The following is a 24,511-nucleotide window of genomic DNA, read 5'->3' as shown; positions in this document are numbered from 1 at the left end:
TCAAAGGAATATTTGAGTGCAATCCTTCCCCATTTTTTAGTGCTTTCAGGCATGTTACTCTTTTCACACAAAAATATGTATTAACCTAACTGGATGTGCATACTGCATGTTCTCCCACTTAGATATAACAAACTTCAAATTCAATCTTTTTTATCCTTGCATGGTCTCACCCTCGCTCTTTATTATAGGATTTTAGATGTAAAAAATGTAATGTCTGTTCCCATCCAGGTTCACACTGGAAAATGTTTTGCATAATGCATTTATCTATTACTCTTTACACAAGCTACTTCAGTAATACTACTCCATGTATGTACAGGCACTGGCCACCAAATATCAATCAGAGTTGTACATTGATCTGACTGTAGCCCAGGACCATGCTTCTCTTTAATGCTCTCTTTTGGTTGTTTTCTTCCAGCACTTACAACTTTGGCACGGATGGGTTCCAGAGCCCTGCGGGGGCCGGTACTTTGTGTCTGGGCTCAGGTGTCCATGGTGGGGCTGACTGGATGAGGAAATTGGCCTTCCGCTACCGGAGGGTAAAGGAGATCTACAACACCTTTAAGAACAACGTGGGAGGTAGGTTCTGATGTGTGTGTGTGTGTGTGTGTGTGTGTGTGTGTGTGTGTGTGTGTGTGTGTGTGTGTGTGTGTGTGTGTGTGTGTGTGTGTGTGTGTGATCTTCTCTGGCAGTCAGCTGATATAAAAATCACAATGTAAGTAGAATTTGTTCATGCTGTATAACCATGATCATAATGAATAATTGGGGTGTGATTGTGATTGTGTCAGGTTTGCTGGGCAGTCCCAAGCGGGAGGAGTGGCTGCAGCTGCGCAGGGAGATGGAGGTTCTAACAGATCTGTGGCTGACCCAGGCTCTCAAGGCCTTGGCCCTCATAAACTCCAGGTTAGGACACCCCCCTTCTCAACTGCCCTAGACACTCTATTTTTTTAAGGTGGAGATATGATTATTCTGTTGTAGTCATGCACAATGCTCTTGGGTGGTCATCAATCAGCAAGATAATTGAAAAAAACATCCTTTTATTTCACAATGTACACTATTTAAAACGGCCAAAATCCATAAACAACAGTATTCAGTTGGTAAGAGACAGACATTCAGTCAATACTAGGAATAGATTGTCCACCATCTATGTGTTATCCAGACAGACAAGAGAAATAGGCAAAATAACATTTAGATTCAGAGTAATAAAAAAATGAAATAATTTATCTGAGCAGACCAGATACCTTTCAATATATACATTCAAACAATCTATCTGTCAGAGTATTTATCTGGTCAATATGGCAGTGTATTATGTCTGCTGTTTTTAACAGTGTGTTATATGTGAAAATGTGATTGTACTATAAATTGTATTGTTTAAGGACTCTTGGAAGATTAGTCCAAATGAGGACTAAAAGAGATCCTAATCTAATCAAATCAAAAATCGAATCAATCTATGATTGAAAACAGTAAACAATGTAAACAGTAGGTTCACTCAGAATAATATAGTTGGGTACGAGATCTTCGTAGATAATCCATAAAAATGATAAATGGATGGTACTCCAAATGTATTAAAGGGATAGTGCGATATTCTATTTTCCTACTTGCCCAGATTCAGATGAACTCATGGATAGCTCAGTTGGTAGAGCATGGCGCTTGCAACGCCAGGGTTGTGGGTTCGATTCCCACGGGGGGCCAGTATGAAAATGTATGCACTCACTAACTGTAAATCGCTCTGGATTAGAGCGTCTGCTAAATGACTAAAATGTAAAACACCATTTATATCTCTCTGTGTGCAGTTTGAAAGAAGTTGGAGTTAGTTTCGCGAGCCAATGCTAACAAGCGTTAGCACAATGAGTGGACGTTTACAGGTACGCTAGTATGACATATTGAGATCATTTGTTGACATTTCTCTGTTTTCAGGCCAAACTGTGTGAATGTGCTGGTGACTACCACCCAGCTGATCCCAGCCCTGTCCAAGGTCCTGCTCTACGGACTGGGCTCAGCCTTCCCTATAGAGAATATCTACAGTGCCACCAAGACAGGTGAGGCAGCGTGCCACACTCAATATGGCATAGATTATCATCGTTTTAGGGAAGGAATACAGTTGAGTTGATTGTTTTCACACCATGGTTGAAAAAGCAGTTTATGTTATGTTTAACAATTTGTATATAAGCCTGTTTACTACCTGCTAGCTGGCATTGTGCAATCTATGTTTACTTTCTTGACATTTTTACCAAAAGTGTTATTTTAATTTGTTTACACTTCCATTTAACACTTTATATAAATGTAAGGTTTATTTTAGAATTGTACACATCTGCAGATAAAAGCTGAATTGCAGCATACGTAGTCCCACTAAAGTAAAAAAATATATATAAATAAATAAAAAATTCCTAGTATTTTGAGACGTAGTATACAATATTACAGTTAAGCAGTAGTAAGCGGTTTCACAAAGTCTTAATTAACACTTAATTTTGTAATAATCTGAACACTTATTTGTTACTTTTAATAACTCTCCAGGGAAGGAGAGTTGCTTTGAGCGTGTGGCTCAGAGGTTCGGTCGGCGAGCGGTGTACGTGGTAATAGGGGATGGAGTGGAGGAGGAGTCTGTAGCCAAGAAGGTGAGACTCACGTATAACGAGGAAAAGGGGTGGGTGGGTACACAACATATTTCCCCCTGCCTTATTTTTCATGCTAGTGCAAAGACGTCAGATCAAATCTAATATGCCCCCACACATATTATTTGAAGCGTTTTCTTCATTTGAAAAACCAAAATAATGTTTTATATCCTAATGCATGGAATCGTGTTTGGTATTAGTGTGACCAGTGACTGGGGTTTGTACCCTCTCCCACACGCCATAACATTTTAGTCATTTAGCAGATGCTCTTATCCAGAGCGACTTACAGTTAGTGAGTGCATACATTTTTCATACTGGCCCCCCGTGGGAAATGAACCCACAACCATGGCGTTGCAAGCGCCATGCACAACCAACTGAGCTACAGGGGACCAAGAATGTATTAGCTCGCTGAGCTTGGGTAACTTGAGCGTGGCTCACTGAACAATGTTAGCTAGCTAATTACACTAGCTAGCTGGTTTAGCCAGTGTTCCACATTTTCAACATGTCAATTTGTGTCTTGCAGAAGAACATGCCCTTCTGGAGAGTGTCGTGTCGGCCTGACCTGGAGGCTCTGAGTCATGCACTGGAGCTGGACTACCTCTAGTGGGCACTATCCCATCATGCTCTTAGCCACTTCCTGCCTGGTGATGCCACTTCCTGTCCAATGGACCAATTGGGGTTGAGGTCGGCGACGATTCACCACAATACAAAAGCCAAGAATAAGGGACCAATCTTTGTATCTGCAGGGAATCGCAATTGTTACTGGAAATATTACTGCTTTCATCCTTTTACACAGAGACTTTTACATGAAAGTTATCCCACTTTTCAACTTTACAGCGTTACACTGAAAATAATGATCTAGGTGCATTTTGTCCTTACGTGGAGGATGAATAGTTTTGTTTTGTTTGTTTGTTGTTTGTTGTGACGTTTCTTATTATTAGGAATGGGATAGATAAGAGGACATTGTTAAATGGCAACTCCACCACTTTTCAACCTCATATTCATTATCTCCAGCACCATACCAGAGTCTAGATATGTGAAAACTGAGTTTCTTATTATTTTCTGTGGTCGAAAGTTAAGAAGAAAGGTCCTAAAAATGCTTCTCTGTAGCACAGGCTAGGATAAAAAGGAAGAAAAACTGTGATTTTCTAAACCTGCAACGAGTTTCTAGCCAGAGGGAGGATATTTTCTTGCTCCCCACGTCACCGCGAATCTCACAGTGTTTGAAAATCACTATTCTTTAAGCGTTTTAACTTTTGATGATGTCATCGGGTAGAACCTTTTAACTTTATTTGTTTCTACAAAACGTAGAAATGCACAGTTTTCACGCACTGTATGTAGACACTGGTATTGTGCTGGAAATAATGAAAATTAGGCTGAAAAGTGGTGGAATTGCCCTTTAAGATAAGAAACCTACACTGAACAAAAATATAAACGCAACACCCAACAATTTCAACGATTTTACTGAGTTATAGTTTATATAAAGAAATCAGTCAATTTAAATAAACACATTTGGCCCTAATCTATGGATTTCACATGACTGGGCAAGGGCGCAGCCACGGGTGGGCCTGGGAGGGCATAGGCCCACCCACTTGGGAGCCAGGCCCAGCCAATCAGAATGAGTTTTCCACACAAAAGGGCTTTATTACAGACAGAAATACTCCTCAGCACATTGTGTGACAAAACTGCAGATTTTAGTGGCCTTTTATTGTCCCCATCACAGGTGCACCTGTGTAATGATCATATTTAATCAGCTTCTTTGATTTTACACACCTGTCAGGTGGATAGATTATCTTGGCAAAGGAGAAATGCTCACTCACAGGGATGTAAACAAATTTGTGCACAACAGTTGAGAGAAATACGCTTTTTGTGCGTATGGAACATTTCTGGGATAATTTATTTTCATCTCATGAAACATGGGACCAACACTTTACATGTTGCATTTATATTTTTGTTCAGTATAAAAGAACGGTTATGAATGAGAATTGGACATTACCAACAAGTTATTAGAGATAGCTAGATCCTACCTTGACTCAATCTTTTCACATGGCTTTTTTGATAGAATGTGATTTTATAGTGTAACTACGGCCCCAAAAGTAGATCTGTCTCATTTAGCAGGTTATTGATGAATTAATAGTCTAATATTATGAGCTGAGACCTAACAAAATAAATGGGAAAAGATTTGAGAAAAACTTACCAGCGACAATTATAAAAAAATTCAGATGAGATAGCATCAATTTCCTGACGTCACCATAACATATAATTCATAGTTCATTGCCCTATGATACAGTGGCTTGCGAAAGTATTCACTCCCCTTGGCATTTTTCCTATTTTGTTGCCTTACAAGCTGGAGTTAAAATGGAGTTTGGGGGGGGTTGTATCATTTGATTTACACAACATGCCTACCACTTTGAAGATGCAAAATATTTTTTATTGTGAAACAAACAAGAAATAAGACAACACAACTGAGAACTTGAGCGTGCATAACTATTCCCCCCCCCCCCCAAAGTCAATACTTTGTAGATCCACCTTTTGCAGTAATTACAGCTACAAGTCTCTTGGGGTATGTCTCTATAAACTTGGCACATCTAGCCACTGGGATTTTTGCCCATTCTTCAAGGCAAAACTGCTCCAGCTCCTTCAAGTTGGATGGGCTCCGCTGGTGTACAGCAATCTTTTAAGTCATACCACAGATTCTCAATTGGATTGAGGTCTGGGCTTTGACTAGGCCATTCCAAGACATTTAAATGTTTCCCCTTAAACCACTTGTGTGTTGCTTTAGCAGTATGCTTAGGGTCATTGTCCTGTTGGAAGGTGAACCTCCGTCCTTATCTCAAATCTCTGGAAGACTGAAACAGGTTTCCCTCAAGAATTTCCCTGTATTTAGCGCCATCCATCATTCCTTCAATTCTGACCAGTTTCCCAGTCCTTGCCGATGAAAAACATCCCCACAGCTCAATTTTAGTCTCATCTGACCAGGGTACCTTCTTCCATATGTTTGGGGAGTCTCCCACATGCCTTTTGGCGAACACCAAATGTGTTTGCTTATTTTTTTCTTTAAGCAATGGCTTTTTTTCTGGCCACTCTTCCATAAAGCCCAGCTCTGTGGAGTGTATGGCTTAAAGTGGTCCTATGGACAGATACTCCAATCTCTGCTGTGGAGCTTTGCAACTCCTTCAGGGTTATCTTTGGTCTCTTTGTTGCCTCTGATTAATTCCCTCCTTGCCTGGTCCGTGAGTTTTGGTGGGCGGCCCTCTCTTGGCAGGTTTGTTGTGGTGCCATATTCTTTCAATTTTTTTTATAATGGATTTAATGGTGCTCCGTGGGATGTTCAAAGTTTCAGATATTTTTTTATAACCCAACCATGATCTGTACTTCTCCACAACTTTGTCCCTGACCTGTTTGGAGAGCTCTATGGTCTTCATGGTGCCGCTTGCTTGGTGGTGCCCCTTGCTTAGTGGTGTTGCAGACTCTGGGGCCTTTCAGGACAGGTGTATATATACTGAGATCATGTGACAGATCATGTGACACTTAGATTGCACACAGGTGGACTTTATTTAACTATGTGACTTCTGAAGGTAATTGGTTGCACCAGATCTTATTTAGGGGCTTCATAGCAAAGGGGGTGAATACATATGCACACACCATTTTTCCGTTATTTTTATTTTTTTAAACAAGTTATTTTTTTCATTCCACTTCACCAATTTTGACTATTTTGTGTATGTCCATTACATGAAATCCCAATAAAAATCTATTTAAATTACAGGTTGTAATGCAACAAAATAGGAAAAACGCCAAGGGGGATGAATACTTTTTCAAGGCACCGTATGTCATTAATAATTTAATTTAATATTCTATTAATTTGCAACAACCACACTTATGCAGTCTATATAAACCTGACAAAATATTATATAAACTGGACAAAATACTTCCAACCCTACTGAAGGTGCCATACCGCTTCTGGATGATGACTTTTTAATGTTATCTATTATACCAAAAATGAAAAGTCAATTATGTTACCCATTCCATGCCCTTCTTTGAAATGAAAATATAAATTGGTAAGAGCAGCTATGCCAAGATTTTCAGACAGACAGACAGACAGACAGACAGACAGACAGACAGACAGAGACCAACAGCATTACTAAAATGAACAATATCTTAATTAATGGATGTGGAAACTAAGCAACCCTTTGACAAAGCACAGGAAAAATCAAATACTTAACTTAAGAAATATCCATACCTTGTGAAATGTATTTTTAAGCATATACATTTGTCTTGGAGAGGACTTAGTCTAGCGATTGAATCTTTTTATTAAGGAACACATTTTCTGCTTCATAAGTTGCTGGGTGTACATTTGTTGTAATCTTTCTCCATGAATGTTTCTATATAACCTGTATGTAATGAAAATGGTATGATAGTCTTTGGACTTGCATGTGCTATTACACTGTCTTTCAGCTTAGATTTGTATATAAGGTTTTATTGTTTCGACAGACAATTAAAATAGATTAATAAAGATAAATTAATTACATTCTGAGAAAAGTGTATCTTAATTAAGATTGAATTGCTCACTGACGACACATTTCAACTGTATTCCTGAATTTTCAGGTAATAGGTCATTTAAGGATCTACTTATGAACATTATTAGATAGTTTGTTAACCATTAAATTAGGAATATGATTATATAATATATAATACAAGGCCTGTTATTAATGATTTACATATAACACTTATTTCTAATATGGTTTGTACGTATACACATTTACTCATGCTAAATGAATACACGTAATCATCTATTAACAGTTTATTAATTAATTATAAGCTATGTAAGCAAACCTTCAAATAAATTAAATATGACCCATTGGCAATGGCAAGTTAGTGAAATGAGGGTGTTAACTAGGCCTGTAAACAAAGAGTATACGACCAGCTAAGGCATGAGAAACATCACTCTTGAGAAAAAATGTAATATTATCCAACTGACTATCACCAACTTCCCCTTTTCCAGCTACTGTACCATAAGATGGATTGTTTGGAATTATTGAGCAAAACAAACATTTTGGTTATACAGCAACACCCATCAAATACCCACTCGAGTCACTCAGGTTTCAATTTATACTTGAGATACGCACACTTAATTGAATGGACATTTTTCAGACATTGAAACATCCTGTGAGGACCAGCCCTATTATTTCAAGATGTCATTATTGGACATCTTTTTTAAGACAAATGGAAGAAGATAATGTAGTCATATTCAACCAAAACACATTCAAACCAAATAATAACTTTGCAGAGGAGGTTATCGTGTGTATCCCGCAAGCAGATAAAATGATTAGGTCATGTATTTAACTAACTTGATTTTAGATAGTCAGGACTGTGGGCCAATAGCACCCTCAAGTGGATGCTTACTGCTCTGATCTGAACTCAATAATGTTAGGAAATATTAACTTTCAAGTAACACCAACCACCAATATTCTCCCAAAATATAAACCCATTTAAAAGTACAATGACTAAAAGTGAAGAGCATAACATCAAACTGTGGTAAACATAATCCTGTTACAAACTGCACTGGAGTTAGTCTCTCAAACTGTGGTAAACATAATCCTGTTACAAACTGCACTGGAGTTAGTCTCTCAAATAATGTAAAAAATATTTCCTCCCCAAATAAACATTGTAAAAAAAAAAGATTGCACAAAACATTCTGTAAACACAGTTTGGTTAACATAAGGATCGATTCAATCCGTATCGCCGAAGTCCAGCGCTGTAGCACGCTTTAAATGTAAAGCGCTATTGCCCTGAACTTCGGCGATACGGATTGAACCGAGCCCATAGTCTGACAAAACATTTTTTATTCGGAATGTTTCCTGAGAAAAAGTTGCATTCAAGGCAGTTTTTGTAAGGAGAAAGGCAAGATTCTCCACATACCAGTTATAAATCCTCTTAGTATCCAAGTATGGCGTGTCAGTGGGGCACATACTGTGCTATCACTGGAGAAAGCACATAACAAATCTATTCAGCAAAAAATCAGAAGCACTTGTGATCTATTCTAACATTTCAAAGAGGATCTAGTGTAGCCCTTTACAAATCACGTTCAGGTGGACTGTTAATCAATTACATCATCCATTCCTGTTTGGAAGTCACAGTAAATTTCCAGGTCTCCACAATCTGTGAGAGGAGTATCTCGTCAGGGAAGGAAGCCTCCACGTCAGGAGGGAGTTGTAGTTCTTTGCGGTCCATGTATCCAGCCAATGTCTCTTTGACACTAGAGTAAGAGAAAGAAAACAATACGTGTTGTGATCTCAGACCTCAGAACTGTGTGTGTAACGCAGGGAGTAAGGAAGCAGGTGAGTTTCATAATAACTAACATGGAGCATTACAAAAAAACAAGAGACATGAAAACTGAACCAATACTGCCTGAAGAGTGATGCTAGATAAAGGGGAAGTAATCAGGGTAGTGATGGAGTCCAGGTGATCCTCATGATGGCGCGCAGGTGTGCGTAATGAGGGTTGCCGGAACCGGTGGTTAGTAGACTGGCGACATTGAGCACCGGAGATGGGGGGGCGGGAGTAGACGTGACAATGTTGTTCAGTCAAGGGGACCAAATACCAGCAAAATATGTGAAGTCACATCTGCCTTTCTTCGACATTAGATCTGCAACTTTTCTTTTTACATTGCCCTTCCATTGTGAATGTGGCTTCACATTCAAGGCTAATGTATGTGTTTGGCAGCTACATGTCATACAAAACATATCATAAACACACATGCACTTAAAATGCAAATGTCCCCATTCATGAAAATGAGAGTTACAATGATGGTTTGGAATTGGAAGACCTCGGGAGTAGCCCCTGTTCCCGCCCATGCCTGCTGTCTGTCCTCACCTCCAGTGTGGTCCGTAGGTATCCGAGGCACGAGGTCTCCCCAGGTTCAGCAGGATGAACTCGTGCATCTCCAGCAGCCAGGTGTTGATGTTCCCATTGGAGATGAAGCCCTGGAGCAGCTTCTTCTGCTCCTCCTCCAGGTGCTTCTGGTACTCAGCTGAGACCCCAGAGAATGGGTCCTTCAAGAGGGGCGAAAGAAAAAGGCAAACTCAGAGCTTTCCAGACCAACAGTGGTATCACACAGCATGGCTGGGAATCAATCCGAAGGATGGCTATGGATTTACCCTTCCTCATCTGTGCAAATCGCTACTTAAAATTGACCAAAGTAATATGTTTAGGGTAAAAAACACTGAAACATCTCTCAGCATGGTTGCAATGATAGAGCCGGCAAGTCATTTGTAGGATGATTGTGTTATGTATTACTACTGTATGTGTGATTTTATTTATATTTATGTAACCTTTATTTATACAGGTTTTTTCTCATTGAGATCAAATCTATTTTTCAAGAGAGACCTGGTCCAACAGGTGTGATAAGCTGTTGGTCGGTCTGAACCTCTGCCTTACCCTCTTCACACTCTTCAGCATGTTCTCTGATTTCAGGGAAGAGAGGAGCTGCCACAGAGCAGCGCAGTGCTTCAGACTGCATCTGCCCAGAGCCTAAAGTATTGGGACAGCACAGAAGATACACGTTAGACTACATGTACTGAATACTGGACACAATTACTGGTACACTGGGAACAATGCAGCACTTGTGAATGCCGGTCCAGTAGGACCTTAGAGATATGAACACATTGGGAATTGGAGGTTGATCGAAAAATCGGAATGTTGTTAATTCTTAACTTTGCCTGTTCGGTTGACCGGGCAGTCTGACTCTTAGGTTTGTATCTTACGAGTCTGTACTGCATTTCTTTTTAGCTGATGTTGACCGATCTGACACACAATATCAAATAAACATGGTCACCTTTAAGTGTGGGTCGGTCTGCTCGCCCATCCTAAGCGTGTCCTCCAGGTAACGCACCAGGGGCATGTGGGCATCTCCCCCAGTCATGGACAGGAAGCCCAGAGCCAGCTCCACGGCCTTCAGGGCCTCACACACCTCGCTGTACGACTCCAGATCCCTGGACAGGGCTGTGAGGGTCAGGGACGGCAGATGCTCCTGGGAAAACAACAATGATATTGTGCCGTTGAAATGTGATATGTATTCACATGATGTCACAATGGTGTGTCAACAAAAACCTGTCATAATAATGCTACAGTATAACTTGCCTGAGACACCTTTCCTTTCACTGTTTTCAAAATGCTTTCGTAATCTCTTTCGTGTCTGGTGACCAGAGTCGGGATTCCCTATAAGTCAACACATTGGATTCAGTAAGTGCTGTATTGCTTTCATCTATCCAGTCGTTTCAGATCTGTAATCACCAGAGGGTAGACAAGAAGAAAGGGTCTGGGGACAAGAGGAAAGGGTCTGGGGACAAGAGGAAAGGGTCTGGGGCCTTAATTGGAAGCCAGGACTCACAGTTAGTGTGATAAGGGGTTTGCCCTGCAGGAAGCGGGTTAGGACCTGCTGCTGGATCTTGGGAAGGTCGTACTCAGACAGGGTCTCCTTGCCTCGCTCCAGGCTGTACTGGCAGTTAGACAGCACCAGGGGCAGCAGGTCCTTCTCCAGCTCATAGCGGATCACATGCAGATCTGTCAGCTCTGGCAGGCTAACCTTATAGCTGTTGGAGCAGAAAGCACCTTGAGACCAGAGGAGAATGCTGAGGGGAGGACGGCTCATAATAATGGCTGGAACGGAGCGAATGGAATGGCATCAAACACATGGAAACCATGTATTTGATGTATTTGATACCATTTCACTAATTCCGCTCCATCCATTACCATGAGCTCGTCCTCCCCAATTAAGGTGCCACCAACCTCCTGTGTTTGATACCTTTTTATATCCCTGTCTGATGGCTGAGCAGTAAACAAACCAAGTGTTAGGTCCAAATATATCTCATTTTCATTCTACCTTAAAAAAAATATATTTTCATTATTGTGTTTAGACTTAGGGTGGGTGGGGGTTTGTTTGGGATGGGGGTGGGTGATGTGGGAGGGGTCATTGTAAAAACACATTTTAAAAAAAGTAAACTGTCCACTTAGACTTTGATTTTGAGGAGGTCCTCTCCCTCTCTACGGTTGCTCCATGGCAGTGCTGTACCTGGTGTCCTCCCCAGTGTGGCGGTCCGCAGCGTGCAGCAGCTCGTTGTGCAGGGCCACCAGGTGGCTGAGCAGAGCGGTGGAACACAGGCCTGGACCCTGGCGCCGTGGCAGGAGGTACTGGAGGTCACTGTCCTGGTCCAAATCCTCCTTCCAGAACTCTTCTGGGATCTTTATTTCACCTGCATATCCAAACACACACACACATAAAGAAAATGGCTATGTCCAAAATGGTACCCTATTGCCTACATAGTCCGCTACTTTTAACCGGGGCCCTATACAGAGAATAGGGAGCCAATGTTCCGGTTGTATGGCCAACTTTGTCCTGTCTTAAAGGGGATTGTACTCAAAGAAGGGTAACTCACTGGTGGCTACAGACACTCTGAGCAGGTTCCATGTATTCAGGAAGATCTGGATTCGCTTCTCATAGCACACTCTCATCGGTGCTGTTAGACAAAATAGATTGACAAACAACGAAATCCCATAAATTATATCACTCAATTCTGCTTTTCATAAGTTAGTCTCAAATTGGCAATCGGGAATAATATGATGGTAACTATGCTGCATAGTGCGAAGGATGGATCATTCTGATGGACAGTTGACGTTACCTGACTGTTTCTGGATGAACTCTCTAATGGAGTCATTCATCAGGTCTGATGACTTCTGGAACCTTTTCACCAGACTCTTCTGCAGGGCCAGGATATCTGGAAGGAACTTTACCAGCCGGAACTCTGCCTCCTGCGAAAACGCCAAAATTAATGGAAATCATGTGAGTAAGACTCACTCAGAAACTATTTTTGAAATGTTACCACTTACAATAGGAAGAACACAGGTTTCGTGACAGATTACCTTCTGTAGGAACCTCCATAGTAGAGGCAGCTTGTCCTTTCCGTCGTTCTGCTCTACGATGTGGGTGAGGCTGAGTAGGGACACCCTCTCTCTGCAGCTCCACACTCCTGAACAGTGGACCTGGGAGCCCCGAGGCAGGGAGGACAACGGACACTCATCCCCAAATGCCACCCTCATGATGAAGTTAGAGGAGACACGCGAGTCATTTCTGATTGTGGCATTCACCTCTCTCAGCCGCTGGTCAAGGTGCTGTGATGTCAAACACACACAGGTACGTACACATAGACGCACACACACAAAGTGAAACTCTTTGTCCTTTCAAAGGTGCAATCTTATCTTTGACTTGGAATATAGATGGAATATATCTTTAATCAAATATATCTTTAATCAAACTATAGCTAACTTAAAATTTTATCTGAAGGTTTCACCTTCAACTGAGGAGTGATGATGTCAGCAGCAACAGTTGTCTCCCAGGTATTTCTGGCCTCTTTAGTTGAGAGTTGGGAATCATAGCCAGCAGGCCCTATAATCAAATAAACAAATACTCCATGAGGTAGCTACTGGTTGTCACGGTTTCGGCCGAGGCTGCCTCTCTCCCTTGTTCGGGCAGGCTTCGGCGTTCGTTGTCTCCGGAATACTAGCTGCCACCGTTGTATGTTTCATGTTCGTTTGCTTTTGTCTGTTTGTTGTCACACCTGTTCTTGTTTAGCCTAATTAGTGTTCTATAAGTTTCTCGTTGTGTGTGTCTAGTGTTGTGTGTTATTGATTTTTGTCATTCGTGTATAGGGCGTGATTCCTGTATTTCGCTCGGTTGAGCTTCCCTCCACTGTTGGGAGTATTTACGCACCTGTTTGTGCGCTTTTGTTTTGTTCGCCTTCGTGCGTATTTCGCCTTCGGGCAAGAGTTGACCTATTGCCGTGTTTGGCGATCACTAAAGTCTGTTGGACTATCCGTCTGTGTCCTGCGTTTGATTCCACCACTGCACCCACCTACAGCACGCGCTGACAGAATAACACACCCTTTTAAATGGAATCAGCAGGAGCCGCAGCAGCCCAGGCGACGCTGGAGGACAGGGTCCGGGAACAAGGTGACCAGATCCTGCAGATGGGGACCGCACTGCAGGAGGTGATCACCACCATCCGAGGCTGGGGGACGCCTCCACCGCCACCCGCCCTGCCAGCACCATCGGCCAGTCAGCCTATTCCCGCACCGGAACCCCGAGGAGTCCGACTCTCGCTCCCGAGGGCTTACGATGGAACCGCGGCTGGGTGCCAGGGTTTCCTTCTCCAGGTGGAGCTGTACCTGGCCACCGTGCACCCGGCGCCCTCGGGACATGAGAGCGTGTCCGCCCTGATCTCCTGCCTGTCCGGGAAGGCGTTGGAATGGGCCAACGCGGAGTGGAGGAGGATCGACGCGGACACCATAACCTACGAGGAGTTCTCCCGCCGCTTCAGGGCGGTGTTTGACCATCCCCCGGAGGGGAAAGCGGTGGGGGAGCGTCTGGTCTTCCTCCGGCAGGGGAGGAGGAGTGCTCAGGAGTTCGCCCTCGAATTCCGTACTCTAGCGGCAGATGCAGGGTGGAATGATCGGGCTCTCGTCGATCACTACAGATGTAGTCTACGAGAGGACGTCCGTCGGGAGCTGGCCTGTAGGGACACCAGCCTCACGTTCGACCAGTTGGTCGACATGTCCATCAGGCTGGATAACCTGCTAGCTACCCGCGGACGTCCCGAGGGGGGTCCGTCCATTTCACCCTCCAGCGCCTCCGAGCCGTGCCCCATGGAGCTCGGTGGCGCTGGCGCTAGAGAGAGGAGGGGTCGGCTTACTAGGGGGTCCATCCCCTGCACCAACTGTGGTCGGGGAGGACACACCGCGGCTAGGTGCTGGGGATGGCCTCCTAGGGGAGAGGACGACAGGTCCCGCACTGGGGATTCCTTCCAGGTGAGTAGGCGCCCCACTCACCCAGAGCTCTCTGTTGCACATTTCTGTATACCTGTGCGTTTTCCACAGGTAGCACCTCATTCCCAGCATAAGGCGCTGGTAGATTCAGGCGCGGCTGGGAATTTTATTGATAATAAGTTTTGTTTAGCTTTAGGGATTCCCCTTCTTCCTGTTGATGTCCCTTTCCCCGTTCATGCCCTAGATAGTCGTCCGTTGGGTGCGGGCTTGATCAGGGAGGTCACTGCGCCACTTAGGATGTGTGCGCAGGGGGGTCATCAGGAGATGATTCAGCTATTTCTGATTGACTCTCCTGCGTATCCGGTGGTGCTGGGCATGCCCTGGTTGAGTACCCATAACCCATCTATTTCGTGGCAGGAGAGGGCTCTGATGGAGTGGTCTGCCCAGTGTGTGGGTAGATGTTTAGGCGTTTCCGTAGGGGCTACCTCGGTGGAGAGTCCAAACCAGGTGCCCGCATTGCACGTTCCCCCTGAGTATGGGGATTTGGCTATTGCGTTTAGTAAGTCGAGGGCGACGCAGTTGCCGCCCCATAGGCAGGGAGATTGTGCGATAGACCTTCAGGCAGGAGCTGCGCTCCCACGGAGCCATGTGTATCCTCTGTCTCAAGAGGAGAAAAAAGCTATGGAGACCTACATAGACGAATCTCTGAGACAAGGATACATACGGCCTTCCACTTCCCCTGCGTCCTCGAGTTTCTTTTTTGTGAAGAAGAAGGATGGTGGTTTGCGCCCGTGCATCGATTACCGTGGTCTCAATCAGATTACGGTGAAGTACAGTTATCCACTCCCGCTGATTGCGACCATGACTGAGTCATTGCATGGGGCGCGCTTCTTCACTAAATTAGATCTCAGGAGCGCGTACAACTTGGTGCGCATCAGGGAGGGCGATGAATGGAAGACAGCCTTTAGTACCACCTCGGGCCATTACGAGTATCTGGTCATGCCATACGGGTTGATGAACGCTCCGTCAGTTTTCCAATCATTCGTGGATGAGATCTTCAGGGACATGCAGGGGCAGGGGGTGGTTGTGTACATAGATGACATTCTCGTGTACTCGCCTACCCGTGTCGAGCATGTGGCCCTGGTGCGCCGAGTGTTGCGGAGGCTGGTGGAGCACGACCTGTATGTTAAGGCAGAGAAGTGTATGTTTTTCCAGGAGTCGGTCTCCTTTTTGGGGTATCAGTTGTCTACGTCAGGGGTGAAGATGGAGGTAGACCGGGTGTCGGCCGTGCGTAATTGGCAAACACCAACCACTGTGAAGGAGGTGCAGCAGTTTTTGGGGTTTGCAAATTACTACAGGAGGTTTATCCGGGGTTTTGGACAGGTGGCAGCTCCCATCACGTCTCTTTTGAAGGGGGGTCCGGTGCGTCTGCAGTGGTCGGCCGAGGCGGACAGGGCGTTTGGGAGGCTGAAGGACCTGTTTACCTCGGCCCCGGTGCTGGCGCATCCGGATCCCTCTTTGCCGTTCCAGGTAGAGGTGGACGCGTCAGAGGCCGGTCTAGGAGCCGTGCTTTCACAACGGTCTGGCGCGCCACCTAAACTCCGCCCCTGTGCTTTTTATTCTAAGAAGCTCAGTCCGGCAGAGCGGAACTATGACGTAGGGGACAGGGAGCTGTTAGCCGTGGTACAGGCCCTAAAGGTGTGGAGGCACTGGCTTGAGGGGGCTCAACACCCTTTCCTCATTTTGACGGACCACCGTAACCTGGAGTACATCCGGGCAGCGAGGAGGCTGAACCCTCGCCAGGCAAGATGGAATATGTTCTTGACCAGGTTTACATTTAAGATCACGTACATCCCTGGGTCACAGAACGGTAAGGCAGATGCGCTGTCTCGGCGGTATGACACGGAGGAGAGGTCCGTGGAGCCCACTCCCATACTGCCGGAGTCGTGTCTGGTGGCACCGGTAGTGTGGGAGGTCGATGCTGAACTCGAGCGGGCGTTACGCACCGACCCTAGTCCACCGCAATGCCCTGAGGGTCGGAAGTACGTTCCGCTCGAGGTTCGGGATCGATTGATCTATTGGGCTCACACGTCACCCTCCTCTGGACATCCTGGTATCGGCCGGACAGTGCACTGTCTTAGTGCCAAGTACTGGTGGCCCACGTTGGCGAAGGATGTGAGGGTTTATGTTTCCTCCTGCTCGGTGTGCGCCCAGTGTAAGGCGCCTAGACATCTGCCTAGGGGTAAGTTACTACCCCTGCCCGTTCCACAACGACCATGGTCTCACCTCTCGGTGGATTTCATTACTGACCTTCCTCCTTCACAGGGGAACACCACTATACTGGTCGTTGTGGACCGGTTTTCTAAGGCCTGTCGTTTGCTCCCCATGCCGGGCCTTCCTACTGCCCTGCAAACCGCCGAAGCACTATTCACCCATGTGTTCCGGCACTACGGGGTACCCGAGGATATTGTGTCTGATCGGGGTCCCCAATTTACCTCCAGGGTCTGGAGAGCCTTTATGGAGCGGTTGGGGGTCTCGGTGAGCCTCACCTCGGGTTACCACCCGGAGAGTAATGGGCAGGTGGAATGCGTGAACCAGGATGTGGGTAGGTTTCTTAGAACATACTGCCAGGACCGGCCGGAGGAGTGGGCAAGGTACGTTCCCTGGGCCGAGATGGCCCAGAATTCCCTACGCCATTCCTCCACTAACCTAACCCCTTTTCAATGTGTGCTGGGTTACCAGCCGGTTCTGGCACCTTGGCAGCAGAGCCAGATCGAGGCTCCTGCGGTGGATGAGTGGGCGCGGCGCTCGGAGGAGACATGGAACGCTGCACACGTCCACCTGCAGCGGGCCCTCCGACGTCATAAGGCGAGCGCCGATCTCCACCGCAGTGAGGGACCGGTGTACGCACCTGGTGATCGAGTCTGGCTCTCTACCAGAAACCTGCCCCTCCGCCTGCCCTGTCGGAAACTGGGTCGGCGGTTTGTAGGGCCATTTAAAGTCCTGGGAAGGTTGAACGAGGTGTGTTACAAATTACAACTGCCTGTTGAATATAAAAGTATTAACCCCTCGTTCCATGTGTCCCTTCTCAGGCCGGTGGTAGCTGGCCCACTCCAAGAAAGTGAGATCAGGGAGACTCCTCCGCCCCCATTGGACATCGAGGGGGCACCGGCGTACACTGTGAGGTCCATCTTGGATTCGAGACGTCGGATGGGGGGTCTCCAGTATCTAGTGGAGTGGGAGGGGTACGGTCCGGAGGAGCGGTGCTGGGTGCCGAGGAGAGACATCTTGGACCCGTCTCTCCTGACGGAATTCCATCGTGGGCACCCGACGCACCCTGCTCCGCGTCCTCCGGGTCGTCCCCGAGGCCGGAGTCGGCGCACGTCTGGAGCCGCGCGTCAAGGGGGGGGTACTGTCACGGTTTCGGCCGAGGCAGCCTCTCTCCCTTGTTCGGGCAGGCTTCGGTGTTCGTTGTCTCCGGAATACTAGCTGCCACCGTTGTATGTTTCATGTTCGTTTGCTTTTGTCTGTTTGTTGTCACACCTGTTCTTGTTTAGCCTAATTAGTGTTCTATAAGTTTCTCGTTGTGTGTGTCTAGTGTTGTGTGTTATTGATTTTTGTCATTCGTGTATAGGGCGTGATTCCTGTATTTCGCTCGGTTGAGCTTCCCTCCACTGTTGGAGTATTTACGCACCTGTTTGTGCGCTTTTGTTTTGTTCGCCTTCGTGCGTATTTCGCCTTCGGGCAAGAGTTGACCTATTGCCGTGTTTGGCGATCACTAAAGTCTGTTGGACTATCCGTCTGTGTCCTGCGTTTGATTCCACCACTGCACCCACCTACAGCACGCGCTGACACTGGTATCTGTGTTATAAGTAAGCTGGTATGGGATTTAGACTATTTATCATTTCAAACAATTAACTTGCTTTGACTTTCATTGTTTCAAAATGTTTGGAGAGGAGTGGGAGGCGCTCAACCAACGTGAGACGAGGTACAACCCAAAAAAATCATATGAGTATTTGAATGGATACTTTATTAGCATATTCGAGTTAAAATTATGGTTGTGAGTATTCAATTAAAAACTAGATTGAGTTATAATATGATTGAGTATGCAATTAAAAACTAGATTGAGTTATAATATAATTGAGTATACAATTAAAAACTTGATTGAGTTAAAATATGATTTTAACTGAAATGAAATAATAAAGTATTACGTTTTTAATTGTGAGCGAGAATTGTGCCTTTTCCATCGTACTTTTTTTCTTCAAATGATACTTGTCAGAGGATTTCTGTGAACATTAACCAAAGGCCTTACATGGATTGGTCTGTGGTGACTCCAGGATGGATCTGATTATCAGGTGGATGGTGGTGACTGCGTCATCTGTTCCCATCCCCAGGGCTTTGGTCAGATGATCCACATCCTTTAGCAGGTGAACAATCAGAAATCCACAGGCGTCCGGAACTGGAGGCTGGATGATCTGCTGGATGGACTAGAAAGAAGAGAGATATCTTATTATTGCGATGGTTTCATTATATATATATTTTATATTTTAGTATTTGTATCTTTGATATGTAATTTTGTACATCTCCTTTGGATTTTACTTCCATCAAAAACATATAATTAGCAGATAAGCTTAATTATTTATACACTAATTGAGTAGACAATGGCAAATAAACTACTTCAACTTGAATGATAAACAACAACTGAGTAAAATGTAATTCACTATATTATAGTTTGGTACACTGTACACAATGCTAGAAAGAGTGAGCTGCCTTTGGCAGGCAAGCAGGCGTACCTGTGGGTGCTCTGAGGCCCCTAGCAGCATGGCTAGATGGGTGAGCAGCCTGATGAGGGTGAAGGGGGTGAGGGACATGTTTTTGGTGTCCAGGGAGTCTGGGTTGTCCCTCCTCTGAGGATCTCCTAGGATGTGGCCAGTCCTTGTCAGATCTCCCCTAAGAGGACAAGTTCAGTCATTCAACATGGGATCTGTCAATCTGATGCTTTAGCAGCAATATCAACGGGAAGCCCCTTTTGTAAGCACCACAGAGAACCAACTTACCGCTGCAGTCCAATAGCACTGAAACCTCTCACAGGAGCATGTCTCTCCCCTCCAACCACTGCCCCACACTCTAGACAGTGTGCCAGCTGGGTGGGGCGACCACACTGCAAAGAGGGGGTGAATTAGTCTGCTGTGTAGTTAATCAAATCAATTGTCACATGCGCCGAATACAACAGGTGTAGACCTTACCGGGAAATGCTTACTTACAAGCCCTTAACAAACAATGCTGTTTTAAGAAAAATAAGAGTTAAGAAAATGTTTTACTAAATAAACTAAAGTAAAAAAATAAAAGATCAACAATAAAATAACAATAACAAGGCTGTATACAGGAGGTACCGGTACCGAGTCAATGTGCGGGGGGACAGGTTAGTCAAGGTAATATGTACATGTAGGTAGGGGTAAAGTGACTATGCATAGATAATAAACAGTGAGGAGCAGCAGCGTAAAGGGGGGGGGGGGGGGGGGGGGGTCAATGCAAATAGTCCGGGTAGCCATTTGATTAGCTGTTCAGCAGTCTTATGGCTTGGGGGTAGAAGCTGTTAAGAAGCCTTTTGGACCTAGACTTGGTGCTCCGGTACAGCTTGCCGTGCGGTAGCAGAGAGAACAGTCTATGACTAGGGTGGCTGGAGTCTTAGCCAATTTTTAGGGCTTTCCTCTGACACCGCCTGGTATAGAGGTCCTGGATGGCAGGAAGCTTGGCCCCAGTGATGTACTGGGCCGTACCCACTAACCTCTGTAGTGCCTTGCGGTCGGAGGCCGAGCAGTTGCCATACCAGGCGGTGATGCAACCAGTCAGGATGCTCTCGATGGTGCAGCTGTATAACTTTTTGAGGATCTGAGGACCAATGTCAAGTCTCCTGAGGGTGAATAGGCGTTGTTGTGCCCTCTTCACGACTGTCTTGGTGTGTTTGGACCATGATAGTTTGTTGGGTGATGTGGACACCAAGGAACTTGAAGCTTTCAACCTGCTCCACTACAGCCCCGTCGATGAGAATGGGGGCGTGCTCGGCCCTCCTTTTCCTGTAGTCCACAATCATCTCCTTTGTCTTGATCACCTCCATATAGGCTGTCTCATCGTTGTCGGTGATCAGGCCTACCACGTTGTGTCGTCGGCAAACTTAATGATGGTGTTGGAGTCGTGCCTGGCCACGCAGTCATGGGTGAACAGGGAGTACAGGAGGGGACTGAGCACGCACCCCTGAGGGGCCCCCGTGATGAGGATCAGCGTGGCAGATTTGTTGTTGCCTACCCTCACCACCTGGGGGTGGACCGTCAGGAGGTCCAGGATCCAGTTGCAGAGGGAGGTGTTTAGTCCCAGGGTCCTTAGCTTAGTGATGAGCTTTGAGGGAACTATGGTGTTGAACGCTGAGCTGTAGTTAATGAACAGCATTCTCACGTAGGTGTTCCTTTTGTCCAGGTGGGAAAGGGCAGTGTTATAATAATAATATGCCATTTAGCAGATGCTTTTATCCAAAGTGACTTACAGTCATGCATGCATACATTTTTGTGTATGGGTGGTCCCGGGGATCGAACCCACTACCCTGGCGTTTCAAGCGCCGTGCTCTACCAGCTGAGCTACAGAGGACCACAAGGTAACCTTGTTGAGTGCAATAGATATTGCGTCATCTGTGGATCTGTTGGGGCGGTATGCAAGTTGGAGTGGGTCTAGGGTTTCTGGGATGATGGGATGATGGTGTTGATGTGAGCCATGACCAGCCTTTCAAAACACTTTATGGCTACAGATGTGAGTGCTACAGGTCGGTAGTCATTTAGGCAGGTTACCTTGGTGTTCTTGGGCACAGGGACTATGGTGGTCTGCTTGAAACGTTGTTGAATATTTGTCAATTGAATTTTACATGAAGAACTCTGCTTACCTCACCAACAGCACAAGGGTGCCCATCAGGACAAGCTGTAGAGAACAAATGGCAATAAGACATCGGAATGTTTAGTTTTGCAATGTTTTACTCAGTATACATCACAACTCATCATTTAATTCCTCGGTAACACTTTACCAACAGGTATAATGCTTTATATACTTATCATGTGAATGTATGCGTCATTATAATGTACTATTATAATGCTTACAATATGTGTTCTATGCTGCAATTTTTCAATAGCTGTAATTTAGTGGGGATCAGTATGAGATGATTATCTACATTATGAGCTGTAGTCACAACAACTATTGCAACCTGAAAGCTGAGGTCAATGTTCTTGGTAGTGGATGAGTTGAGCTCTTAAGAAAGTGTTTTGTGTGTGGAATATTATGAATATGTTTCATAATTTCATAATTATACTTTTTTTAAAGACTGCCGAAAAAATCCAGTGTTTCTATGTCAAACGGTTTTGTTATATTTCAGTCTTCTGTGATATAAAGTGTAATATTGGGATAAAAACTCAAAATATAATACATTTCAACTCTATATCTGACATGGTACAGGTGTCTTTTTTTAAAGCCCATAACCATGTGTGTGAGGTGTATAATTTTGTTTCAAAGTAGATTTGTTTAAGACTATCAAGAAATACTCGGTGTAACCCCTGATTCAGCAGTAATAGGTTAACTAAATCTATGCCAGAGGTGAATTGAGAGAAAGCATATTTTATAGTTAACATTTCTATGGGCACTGTACTTACAATACCAGGTGAGTGCTTGAAGGCCTCCAGTCTGTGTTAAAACCCTTTGGGCCATAGCCAGCATGTCTTCAGGCATTGTGGGTATGAAGGCTCTCTGTTGCAATAGAAAGTCCGATAAAGACAGAATTCCCATATTCAACATGGAATAAAACGTTTATGAGAACAATGGCTGCGTTTAAATTCTCCACCCTTCTGCCAAAGTGTGCATTTGGATTTAAAAGCATTGGATTGGTGTACGCATTGGCTAGAGTGAGTTTCCACCATTGTTTAATCCATGCGAGGAACTGTGCAGGTGCACACTTCGGGAGAAGGGTGGACAATTGAAATGCAGCCAATATGAGATGGAGGTGAGATGGAATCATACCAGCATGTTGTTAGGAGTCAGGCCAAGCTGCTGAAGAGGTGTAAGCACCCCTTCTGTCCCAGTGAGCAGCACAGCGGCCAAGTGGACAGCCAGCTCTATAAGGACGTGCTCTGCACCGGTACGGCCATTATGGACAGTCAGTCCTCCCATCCTGTTGTGCACCAAAGCCATGGCAAAGTCCCTCACCGGCCTGGGATCTAGGTACCTTGAACCCTGGATGAAGTACTCAAGTGCTTGGCGTTTCTGAGGGAGGACAACCATTATGGTTAAATATAACCTCTGTGTGTGGACTGAGGGTTCAGTTGGACATAACAGATCTTTCATCCTAACATTTTCTGGGACAATCAACATGGGTTGATTGAGATTTGGGGGGACTTTTCAGGAATCTATGAAAGGTAATGTTTAAATTAAAATAGCAACATGATGTGAAAATCAAACGTTGACATTTAACTAGACCTATTTCTATCATCATCAACAGAGTCCTAGAGGTGTCCTACCCTAGAGGTGTCCTACCCTAGGGGTGTCCTACCCTAGGGGTGTCCTACCCTAGAGGTGTCCTACCCTAGAGGTGTCCTACCCTAGAGGTGTCCTACCCTAGGGGTGTCCTACCATAGAGGTGTCCTACCCTAGAGGTGTCCTACCGTAGAGGTGTCCTACCCTAGAGGTGTCCTACCATAGAGGTGTCCTACCCTAGGGGTGTCCTACCCTAGAGGTGTCCTACCATAGAGGTGTCCTACCATAGAGGTGTTCTACCATAGAGGTGTCCTACCCTAGAGGTGTCCTACCATAGAGGTGTCCTACCCTAGAGGTGTCCTACCATAGAGGTGTCCTACCCTAGGGGTGTCCTACCATAGAGGTGTCCTACCCTAGGGGTGTCCTACCCTAGAGGTGTCCTACCATAGAGGTGTCCTACCATAGAGGTGTCCTACCCTAGGGGTGTCCTACCATAGAGGTGTCCTACTATAGAGGTGTCCTACCCTAGGGGTGTCCTACCATAGAGGTGTCCTACCATAGATGTGGGGTGGAGGCTTGTGTTGGCTGCTCGGTACAGACTGGTGACTTCTCTGAAAAGAGCCAGCAGGACATACAATGTCCGCCTCCTTGGAGGTGCAGTACATCTCTATAAACAAGACAAAGACACAGAGCGGAGGATTATCCTCTTATCAATGATCCATTACCTCAGATAATTAGAAATGCTTTTAAACCGGTTAATAATAGTAATGCGCGAGACAGTGGTTGAGTGCTGAGTGGAATTGCACTAATACCTCACACATCTTCTCTATGTCCTCCACACTGCCCTCTAATACTGCTTTGGCAACAGCCTCCCGTACAGCCTGGTATTGCTCTCCATAGACCAGATACTGGTCCATCTGCCCACCATCTTCATTCTGCACATAATCCCACATACGAACAACCATATACAGTATGTGTTTTATTTATATTTTTATGATCGACTTCATGAATCATTATAAAAAAGTATGGAAAATAAGTATGAAATCAAAAACGGTCAAGTACAATTAACAGACAGTGTGATGACTTGATCTTTCAATAATTACACAATGGTATACACGTAAAAAACTAAAACAAATATTTGACAATATCTGCATTTTTCAAAATGCACATATATGTGACCAGATTTCTCTGTGGGGGCTTATGTCAAATGTTAGAGCTTCAAAATGGTATATCATACAATGCAGTTGGAGGAAACATTGGAAAGTTATGCTGCTTTGAAAGTTGATTAAACTTGTTATCCCACTTAGGAGACAAGTAGGACAAAATGCCCTTTGAAAAATGTTGATGCTATTTTCACTTCCGAGAGATCTCTTCTTTGTTTACGCCCATTCAGCATCGTTCACACCCTCTTAAGCCTTAGCCCCACCCATCTCTTTTAGAATTCACATGTAAACGCATGGCCAATCATCAGCATGGTCAACTCCACCATTATCGCAGCCAGACGCTGGGTCCTACTGTGAAGAATGAAGTAGTATCAAATGCCCCAGATCCTTTAACCAGTCACATATATGGTTCTTCGT

The 24,511-nt window shown here is 45.1% G+C and overlaps 2 protein-coding genes across 2 annotated transcripts in view; one reads left to right on the top strand and one right to left on the bottom strand.

The window, feature by feature from the left end:
* The window catches only part of LOC311134087 (protein phosphatase EYA2-like), a gene marked incomplete at its 5' end in the record, with an annotated part of 67,263 nt that extends 63,701 nt beyond the window's left edge, over nt 1-3,562 (top strand). Inside the window, 5 exons of the mRNA XM_084167677.1 lie at nt 416-576; nt 786-900; nt 1,915-2,036; nt 2,512-2,612; nt 3,133-3,562. Coding sequence (XP_084023803.1) covers nt 416-576; nt 786-900; nt 1,915-2,036; nt 2,512-2,612; nt 3,133-3,213 — 580 coding nt within the window. The 3' untranslated portion in view covers nt 3,214-3,562. The remainder of the gene's footprint in view (nt 1-415; nt 577-785; nt 901-1,914; nt 2,037-2,511; nt 2,613-3,132) is intronic.
* A 3,835-nt stretch (nt 3,563-7,397) lies between these two features.
* Nucleotides 7,398-24,511, bottom strand: part of LOC311134319 (E3 ubiquitin-protein ligase rnf213-alpha-like) — a 72,664-nt gene continuing 55,550 nt past the window's right edge. Inside the window, 19 exon segments of the mRNA XM_084167964.1 lie at nt 7,398-8,865; nt 9,483-9,661; nt 10,047-10,139; nt 10,444-10,638; nt 10,749-10,826; nt 10,999-11,200; nt 11,680-11,860; nt 12,044-12,124; nt 12,287-12,416; nt 12,528-12,776; nt 12,956-13,050; nt 18,739-18,913; nt 19,220-19,376; nt 19,484-19,587; nt 21,358-21,392; nt 22,115-22,208; nt 22,479-22,721; nt 23,488-23,598; nt 23,744-23,866. Of these exon segments, the coding sequence (XP_084024090.1) occupies nt 8,715-8,865; nt 9,483-9,661; nt 10,047-10,139; nt 10,444-10,638; nt 10,749-10,826; nt 10,999-11,200; nt 11,680-11,860; nt 12,044-12,124; nt 12,287-12,416; nt 12,528-12,776; nt 12,956-13,050; nt 18,739-18,913; nt 19,220-19,376; nt 19,484-19,587; nt 21,358-21,392; nt 22,115-22,208; nt 22,479-22,721; nt 23,488-23,598; nt 23,744-23,866 (2,676 nt within the window). The 3' untranslated portion in view covers nt 7,398-8,714.

The sequence above is a fragment of the Coregonus lavaretus genome, assembly GCF_964263955.1.
Source record: "Coregonus lavaretus genome assembly, chromosome: 8".
In the NCBI taxonomy this organism is placed as follows: domain Eukaryota; kingdom Metazoa; phylum Chordata; class Actinopteri; order Salmoniformes; family Salmonidae; genus Coregonus; species Coregonus lavaretus.
This window is presented reverse-complemented; position numbering and strand designations above follow the sequence as displayed.